Source organism: Sitodiplosis mosellana, unplaced genomic scaffold (genome assembly GCF_009176505.1).
Source record: "Sitodiplosis mosellana isolate CC-2019 unplaced genomic scaffold, AAFC_SMos_1.0 Smas_scaffold_47, whole genome shotgun sequence".
Taxonomy (NCBI): Eukaryota; Metazoa; Arthropoda; class Insecta; order Diptera; family Cecidomyiidae; genus Sitodiplosis; species Sitodiplosis mosellana.
The window spans coordinates 375,538-383,939 of NW_022595289.1; the positions used below are offsets into that span (position 1 = coordinate 375,538).

Below are 8,402 nucleotides of genomic sequence, written 5' to 3' on the forward strand. Positions count from 1 at the left end.
GAACGTATTGAGGCAATACAAAAACCAAATCATTGGAAAGAAAAAACGTTCGGCAATACAACAACAATTATTGCTAGTAATAGCACTAATTTCTCATGATTATTTTTATTAATACTCCCGAAATTTGTTTGAAAAAGTATCGTTTTGTAAATGGACGGCGTCATTTTTGAAGTTTTCTAAATTCAATTCAAACCAATTGAACTTTTAATGTAGTTATAGTTGTCTTAAATTTATATTAATGTGCCAACATAAGTGCACTTCGAACTCATTGATTAAAAAAATGTATGTGATTCATATGTTACACTATAAAAACCCACTAAAAGCTATTGGGGTTTTGTAGGAGGGAATGTGTGAAAGATAATAGATTTATGTGAAGCAGATCATTGATTAAATTGGAATGCTAAAGTTGGCCATTGATTTGGGCTTCCAATGATCAAAAATATCGAAATGCTGCGTTTGAGTTTGAATGCTATTCTGTTTAGATGTAGCCACCGCTGTGAAGACTTCGAGATAATGAACGGGATGGATGAAAACCTGGTTCTTGCATTTCCATTTGCATAACTAAATTTTTGGCTTGGTCCCGAATTTCGTAGGCACGCTTCGCTTCACGGCGTAACATTGCAGATGCTGCACCCAATAAAGCCATTGCTACCACAGCCAGACCAAAAGACCATGAGATAATATTGAATTTTGGATACATCAACCAATCGCGGCGGTATGCATTGAAGCCAAAGATTAAAATCCCCAAAAATATCATGCCACCTAAAACAAATGAAAGAAAGGAAATATGACTTTCATTAATCAATGGCTAAAAGACATGCGAATGAACTAAGTAGAAAGCAGAATAACTTACTTGCAACTGCTGAAGCTATATGAGATATTTTTGTCATGAGCCATTCGTATTGCAATACTGTCTTCAATGGCCATCTTATCAATTCCAACGCCAACAAACCCAATGTCAAAAATGTCAAGATAAAAGCTAAAGTTATGCAAATTTGCACAGTTAATAACCATCCGGGTAGAAGATATTCACGAATCATGTAGTAGTCCTGAATATAAAGAAAGAACGAAGTTTAACTCAATTAATTGTACTACCAGCTATATAAATATAGCTTCAGTGTCATAATCGATATGATGTAAAACTTACATGACTGAATATATTATGGCATCCATTGAATTTTTTGGGAAATTGATAATTTGGATAGTAGAAATCTTTGAAACAGTACTCCCAGAGACCCATTTTCTTGAATGAACTGAATGACCCATCATACGATTCGATCCAATAAGGTGAGCAAAACGACATTACCAGAAAAAGGCTCCCAACATAAGCTACAATCGATGCAAACACCAAGCCACCTTAAAAACATATTAATAATGAAAATGAATTAACTTCGGAAGTAAATTGAACATTGTTTCAATTGGGGCGTAGCCCCATCTCCTAACAATAACACTGACTATATCAATAATTTCAAACACAAACTAGGGAGATCTAATGTTATACTATCCAATGTATTCAAGTAATATCGAAATTTCGCAATCAAAATCGATTAGGATTCAAAGAGATCTAATGAATCACTCCAGAAATTTATTATTTGATTTTTTTCTCGAACTAATTTCTATTTGGTTTTAATTCCGAAATTTGCATCTTAAAGAAAATGGATATATTTACTTGATGCGCGTGGATATTCATTTTTTTCCGGTGCGTCCACACTCATATTCACGTATATTTTCCACGATTTTTTTACTTAATGGTAACGAAAACGGAATTTAATGAGAATAAACAGAAATATATGTCTTAATTGCCAGAAATATGAAAATAAATTTGGGTGCGTATAGTGTATATCATTATGGTATTGTTTAACACATATACATTTTCATGTTACTCAATTGATCGTTAATGGAGTAAACTCTGTTGGGTACCAACTGTTCAAAATAAAATTTGTGGATGATTGCTTTAGCTAGATACCAACAGAGTGTGCTGTCATCACAAATAAATTCCAATGGAAGTGATCAACGAAATGGTCAATTAACTTGTCTTCTCTAGCAAATCTTTAATACATAAAAGCTGAATTTTGAACAATTGAGGATACTTTTTAGCCATAGTAAAATAGGGAAGAATAAATTTGAAACAAATACCTGGAACTGTTTACAACAATTGTATTTACTGAATGTGTTCCATCCACTTTTCTTCCTTTGAATCATATGAATGATTTTTTTATAGAAAAAGACTGAAAACTTCTGTTTTTCTGATTTATTGAAGAGATGTGGTACATTTGTACAATTAGGGTGTTCAGCTAATCTGAAAAAGAAGAATGAATAGCATAAATTTAAAGAGAAGCCAATTTTATGTCAACTGGTAGCATTAATAGAGCGTTATACAACACTTCCAGAAGAAAAAAAAACTCTTTGCAAAATCGAATAATGCTTACCTAAACGACCCACTAGAGTACTCCTGCGCAGTTAACATCAACCAGATGGGGAGTCAACTTGCTTCAACGCAACTATCCCACATGATCGGGATAGCCTTTAATAACTAATGTTACATTTTTTTTTGTTTGCAATGTGCTGATTAGACAGCATGATCAGCTGGCTGCTGGTCGTACTCGAACATTTCTACATCATTATCCACGATGGCGACAGCTGCAGCGGCTGCTTCAGCGGTTGCTCTAGCGGCAGCAGCAGCGGCAACAGCAGCGGCTGCTTCAGCAGCTTCGCGCCAATACCTATTGATCGCCTCTGGTATCGGAAGTCCCAGTAATGTCCATAGTCCTGAACAATTAAACAAATGAACCTTCTTAAAAAATCATTCAATCAAAATTGTGCGTCAATTAGCCTTACCTTTCAGTAGAATGTTCTTAGCAGCCACGACGTCACGATGCCAAATCACAGAGCATTCGAGGTTTAATCGCCAGTTTTTGTAGTAACATTTTACTTTTGGGAATAAACGCTCGTCTCCTACCAATGCTTCTTCGTTCATGGCGCGTTGCAACTGTCGGTAGATCGATAGATCCGTTTTGCCCAACTTTGACACAATTTTCGTTGGCAGCAATGTTCTGGCGTCGGGTACGCATCGGCATTTCTTGAATCTGGCCGCTTTGTTCTGGTTTTGGAATCGATTCATACATCTTGCGTCTGTTTGAGATGTTCCCCATTCGTCCACCAATTGTATGAAACAATCTCGGCGCTTCTTTATTGACCTCAAAGTCAAACGAACCCCTGGGCAGCGCACGTGCTTCTTGATACTTATTGGGCTATCAGGTGGTATTTCGCCATCAGCACCAAAAAAGAACAGAGTCGGTTTCTTATCGGTCACCTTATTCACCCATTCGTCGACAACACTACTGCTCTTGATGTGTTTGTCCAAGGCGAGTCGAGTGTATTTGGCAGTCGAGTAAGCGCAGATTCCATGCTTCATCATCTTGACTCGGTGTTTGATGTAGTTCAGCCACATTGACCCTTTTGGCGACGGCATCACTGGATACAGATCACGGTTTTCTCTGTCTGCGCGCTCCATTTCGACGAAATTTTTGGTCCATCGCGCTGCTTTGGCATTTCGCACCTTTTGACCTGTTTGCCAGTGGAATTGCTTGCTCGACATTACAAAGTTGGTCTGAAAAAATAAATAGAAAAAAAGGTATAGTTATTGAGTTTTGGCACTTAAGCATTTTCTATTAAAATACACACAACTTATTCAAATGTATACAAAACTTACTTCTTTGCCAGTTTCAATGTCGTGTGTTGTTGTGGTATTCCAACTTCGCACGCCTGTATCAACGCCCGAAAAATTTTTGATTGTGCCATCCTCAATCTTCTGAATGATGCGAGATTTTTGGTCGATTTCTTTGTTGGCTGTCTTCTTTTTGGCCGAGTACTGGAGAGACACAGAGATTCCATCGGTGTTTATGGAATAGTCAAACTGCTTTTTGGCACGCACGAATCGTCGAATTTTTCGCATGTAAAAATACTGATTCCACCAATAATCTCTCGAATGATTGAAATCCTTTTGTTGAATCGTTTTCGTGCTTGTTGTTCCTTTTTTATTCTCGATTTCCACTTTCGGTAGCAATTTTTGCGAAGACAACACCTGGTGCATAGATGTACAATCGATTCTGAAGTGCGTACGCCGGAAATCACACATCGGCACCACTACTAAATTCCGAATCAATGGCCGAAAATCGGGGTTGTCGAGCATCTGTTTGCGCTTCCTCTTTCTTCTTGACTTTTTGCGCTTTCGTTTCTTCCGTTTCGATCGGTGTTGATGAGGCCACATCGCATGGTATTCTTCTATCTCACGTTGCATGGATAGGTACATTGGCATGGCCTTATACCAATGTTTTGGGTCAGTTGTAAGGTCATGCAGATCGATTTCTGGGAACACATTGCAATCTCTCACGATATCATACAACACCTCACACCGTACAAGTTTGTTTGGATCGCGACTTGGCACTTTGATATCTTTTTGCTTGATGATCAACTTGACAACATTTTCGATGTCACTTGGCAAAAATTTCTCTCCATCCTCTTCCAAGTTTGAGTTCAATTCGAACACTTTCAGTACCAAGTACTGGGTGATGTGTTTGTTAGCATGCGTTTCAAGATTGGTGACGACGTTATCTGTGTACTGATTTGTCAAATGCTTAAGGCCATTGCTGAAATCTTTGTTGTTGGGCCAATCGATACGATGATAGTCGTCAAGACCTTCGACAATTGCCTTGAATTCAGGATCGATACGTGGCAGCTCTGCTCGTGGTCCTCGTGGCTTTTCTCCTCTTGGTTTATACCTTGACTTCGGTTTTGGTGGCTGATTGTTGTGCCATAGCACTTGTTCAAAGCAGAGTTTGATCTTATCTTCTCCACTTCCACCAAACAATGCGAAATTATTGTTCTCGACGCCTATATTCGAACGCCTTTTGCACCTCAAACAAGAACAGCAATGAGCCCAAAACACAAATGGAAGTGGCTTGCAAACTCAGATCCGTTATTTTGCTCATCAATGCTTGCTGGTATTGTGGGCGAATGATTGTCTTTAGCGCACATTTGATCGTCGTAATTTCATCTTTCGTCTCTCCCTCCGCTGGTATTGATGGCTTGAAACGATTCGCCATTGTCCTACTGAAAGAAAAAAAACACACATTCGATTTAGTTTGAAAACGAATAATATTGAAACTTAAATTCGATTTAGTTTGAAAATGACAACAGAATGAGACACACAAAAATGACTTCGGTTTGATAACAATGGCATTGATTCAATTTGAGTTCGAACAGTAATCGATTAACTGTTTCTCTTCTCCGAACAATGGACTCAATTCATTGCATAAAATGAATTTCACCATCACACGTATTTCACCATCACATGTAACAGAACTATGTACTGCAGAATTATTGTGAAATTCATTACTTTTTTTCATGGAATCTAATATTACTGTTGATATGTTCAATATATTTCACGTTATAAATGCTTATATTACGTTTTTAAAATGAATTCCACAAAAAGAAGAAGATATTGAAATGATCAAGTTTACTCACACTTTGGCGACTTGAATTCAATGTGAACTCCGGATCAAATCGATACAAAACGCACGTAAATCGAAAATAATACGAAATGAAATACCAGCAAAATCGTAGATAAATTAAATTGCAGTGTAAATTTCCAGTTTAAATTGTAAGATAAAATGTAAGAGTTTCAATTTGTTGACTTGGTGTTCACAACGCTGTATGTTTTCTCGGAATGAATGATGCGGCGTCTGTGACATTTCGAAAACTGCTGAAGTGAATGTCAAATGTCATAAGGATCGGTTCACATTGCCAATTTTTAGAACATTAGACAATTTGAGCTACAAAGAGTCAATTAATACTAACACATAAAAACGGTTATATTTCGGTGAAATTCCAAATTTATTAGCAATGAAGGACGATTTATTGTTTGATTCCGATTTTTTGGGCCGAAATCTACGTAGAAATCATATATTCTTATTTGACTCCCCAAACCTGAACACCCTAGCTGTACATATCATTTAAAATGTATAAAATTATATGGTTAAATGTGAAATATTATGCATGTAACATTAATTCTAGAAGACTGACTTAATTTAAAACGTTCAAACAATAGAATTTAAAATGGACGGATTTACGAGATTTCGATAGTTTTCGTGTAAAAGATAACAAATTTTATAGCTATGTCATCGTCGAGATTTACCTTAAATCACGGTCTAAATAACATTTTTTGTTACGGCAAAATTGACTTCGTAGATTTTCAATATTATTTTGACGATCTTTCAAGCTCAAATCGAGCCTGTGAATCTTTCAACTGTTTTAATTTTTTATGCTGAACATTTGCTTCGGTGAGAAACAGGACAGATGATGCAACTAATCCAATAGCTCCAATTACAGCAAGGATAAAAGACCATCCTAAAGAAGAATATAGATCAATTTGTTAATTTTTATTCGTTTCATTTGAGAAAATGGAGAAAAAACTTAAATAAAGCGCTAATGAAAAAATGAATTTTCATCGGTTGGTTTCAAACACTGGACTTCTCAAAGAGAAACAGAAAGAAGAAGAAGAAGAAGAAGAAGAAGAAGAAGGAAAAACAATGTAATGTATTTACCGAAAAAATTGTTAGCATGTTCAGGCAACCATTTGTCTTTGTTTCCCCAAATTGCAAAAATGATCACACCCAGGCAGCCGCTTGCTCCACCGCCTAGCAACAAAAAACCTGTACTCTACGGAAAAGAAAAAAAGATATCACATACATTGCCGAAGACAAGAAAGCCAATTAATTTTCCCAAGTGATGAGTAAAAATTTATTTAATACGCCCAAGTTTTAGATGATCTCCTACTTATATCAACAAAACATACGCTATCCACTTACTTTTATTAGTTTTACGAAAAACTTTTGATCTGGCCCGGCACATAGAAAGAAGAACATCACCAGCCCAAAACCAATCAGAGAAGCAATGAAACACAATGTATAGAAAAATTGTGTCGCGATCATGAATGCTTTGGAAAATAATCGTTGTTAAAGTAGTTCTTAACCAATTTTCCTTTTAATTTCAATTTTCAAATTTAACTCACGAGGAATCAAAAAGCCACGTATTTCATCATATCCTGTAGTAAATGGGTCAAATACCCAGCGACATCCAACGAAAAAGCGTCTATTGTAGTCATCATTGGGATCAGCCAGTGATCTGAAACAATGTGTCCATAGTCCGAGTCGATCGAGTTTTGCTCCTGTTATTCTATAATCACTAACTATCCAACTTGGTGTAGCAAATGCGATGAACACACAAATGAACGATATCATAAACAAGCCAATCCCGCAGCTACCCGAAAGTGTTCTTCGCTTCATCTCTGATCTGAAATTGAGCATTGAAACATAAAATTGGACACTGAATGTGATTGTGTTGATATTAGTGTGTCTCATGTTGCTTTTTTATGCAATATTTGTATTCTAATAATTCATTCATATATACATTGACTAAAGCCATGTGAAAAGCTATCTTTCTCGCAATTGTACAACGCCAAGTTCTATCTCACATAAAACATGAATAATCAAGCAATGTTCTCTTAACAAAACGACAAGTTTCGAAATTATCTCTCACAGGAACAATATGCGATTCATTACTTTTCACACATGAGCTTCTCGTGAAATTCACATGCATTTTATGACTTCAGTCATAGTGTACTACTTAAGTCCAGAATTTTTGCAAATAAAAAATGCAACAAAATCGACTCGCACAATTATGCGAGATGTGAAGTGAGGGTGGCATATTTTAATTTAATTGCTTGGATATGCGACGAACATTTTTATAGACAATCTTGAAATGGTGTTTGATAGAGTTTAATTATGGAACCAACTAATTCTTTTTTGTTGTTCTTACACCTGTGCGCCATGCTTTTTGTTGTTATTACTCATTCTCTAAATGAATCACCTGCGTATGTATTTCGTAATATAGTAACCTTTTCTATTTGATTGAACCAATGTTTATCACGATAATTCACGTGTAGAATATTTTAAATGAAAATTTAAATGCGCTACATTCGCTTGAATAGTAATATTTTAGATTGAAAATTTGTGGCTGAATATCATCACAAAATTGGTTCTAGGTCTCTTTCATCCAACAATTTATAGCACAACTAGTTTCGATATCTGTAACTCACTTTGATCAAGTTTATTTACACAAAAAATATATTTAAAATGGAAAAATAATGAAATTCTTCCAGTAAGTTGCTTACAATGTCTTGGCACGCCCTGAAATCAACTCTGAATTTTGTTGCATCGTTACCGTCGTTAACAACTTAGACTTTGTTGTCTAAATATTGGTATGCAATTATGTATACATGATGCCCTAGCATGCGTGTGTGTGTGTGTGTGTGTGTGTGTGTGTGTGTGTGTGTGTGTGTG

At 36.2% G+C, this 8,402-nt stretch overlaps 4 protein-coding genes across 10 annotated transcripts in view; 1 reads left to right on the forward strand and 3 right to left on the reverse strand.

Annotated features, from left to right (window-relative positions):
• The window catches only part of LOC129570133 (uncharacterized), a 13,523-nt gene that overhangs the window by 2,569 nt on the left and 2,552 nt on the right, over positions 1–8,402 (forward strand). The window lies entirely within an intron of this gene.
• LOC129570135 (uncharacterized) lies at positions 88–1,865 on the reverse strand. The gene is made up of 4 exons (XM_055449587.1): positions 1,670–1,865; positions 1,148–1,356; positions 854–1,049; positions 88–762 (listed from the first exon to the last, which is right to left on the reverse strand). Exons 1-4 carry the CDS (start codon positions 1,713–1,715, stop codon positions 479–481), a joined length of 735 nt encoding a protein of 244 aa, XP_055305562.1. The 5' UTR covers positions 1,716–1,865; the 3' UTR covers positions 88–478.
• Positions 2,237–5,757, reverse strand: LOC129570134 (uncharacterized). The gene is made up of 5 exons (XM_055449586.1): positions 5,527–5,757; positions 3,713–5,112; positions 2,839–3,610; positions 2,430–2,769; positions 2,237–2,299 (listed from the first exon to the last, which is right to left on the reverse strand). The coding sequence occupies exons 2-4, from the start codon at positions 4,316–4,318 to the stop codon at positions 2,570–2,572; spliced, it is 1,578 nt and encodes a 525-aa protein (XP_055305561.1). The 5' UTR covers positions 4,319–5,112; positions 5,527–5,757; the 3' UTR covers positions 2,237–2,299; positions 2,430–2,569.
• LOC129570136 (uncharacterized) lies at positions 5,877–8,369 on the reverse strand. 7 transcript variants are annotated; one of them, XM_055449589.1, is made up of 5 exons: positions 8,234–8,369; positions 7,073–7,353; positions 6,870–6,997; positions 6,606–6,720; positions 5,877–6,408 (listed from the first exon to the last, which is right to left on the reverse strand). In XM_055449589.1, the coding sequence occupies exons 1-5, from the start codon at positions 8,275–8,277 to the stop codon at positions 6,260–6,262; spliced, it is 717 nt and encodes a 238-aa protein (XP_055305564.1). In that variant the 5' UTR covers positions 8,278–8,369; the 3' UTR covers positions 5,877–6,259. The 7 variants fall into 7 exon arrangements, with proteins under 7 accessions (XP_055305564.1, XP_055305567.1, XP_055305565.1 ...); XM_055449592.1 differs by having other exon boundaries at positions 8,159–8,296; XM_055449590.1 differs by lacking the exon at positions 8,234–8,369 and adding an exon at positions 7,879–8,142.

Coding starts and splice junctions, on each gene's coding strand:
- LOC129570135 (XM_055449587.1), bottom strand. CDS start 1,715: ATGAGTGTGGACGCACCGGAAAAAAATGAATATCCACGCGCATCAA. Junction 1,050..1,147: donor GCCATAATATATTCAGTCAT/GTAAGTTTTACA, acceptor CTTTATATTCAG/GACTACTACATGATTCGTGA. Junction 763..853: donor TATAGCTTCAGCAGTTGCAA/GTAAGTTATTCT, acceptor CATTTGTTTTAG/GTGGCATGATATTTTTGGGG.
- LOC129570134 (XM_055449586.1), bottom strand. CDS start 4,318: ATGCCAATGTACCTATCCATGCAACGTGAGATAGAAGAATACCATGCG. Junction 3,611..3,712: donor ACATTGAAACTGGCAAAGAA/GTAAGTTTTGTA, acceptor TTATTTTTTCAG/ACCAACTTTGTAATGTCGAG. Junction 2,770..2,838: donor TAAGAACATTCTACTGAAAG/GTAAGGCTAATT, acceptor TTAATTGTTCAG/GACTATGGACATTACTGGGA.
- LOC129570136 (XM_055449589.1), bottom strand. CDS start 8,277: ATGCAACAAAATTCAGAGTTGATTTCAGGGCGTGCCAAGACATT. Junction 6,998..7,072: donor ACGTGGCTTTTTGATTCCTC/GTGAGTTAAATT, acceptor TATTTTCCAAAG/CATTCATGATCGCGACACAA. Junction 6,409..6,605: donor ACATGCTAACAATTTTTTCG/GTAAATACATTA, acceptor ATTCTTCTTTAG/GATGGTCTTTTATCCTTGCT.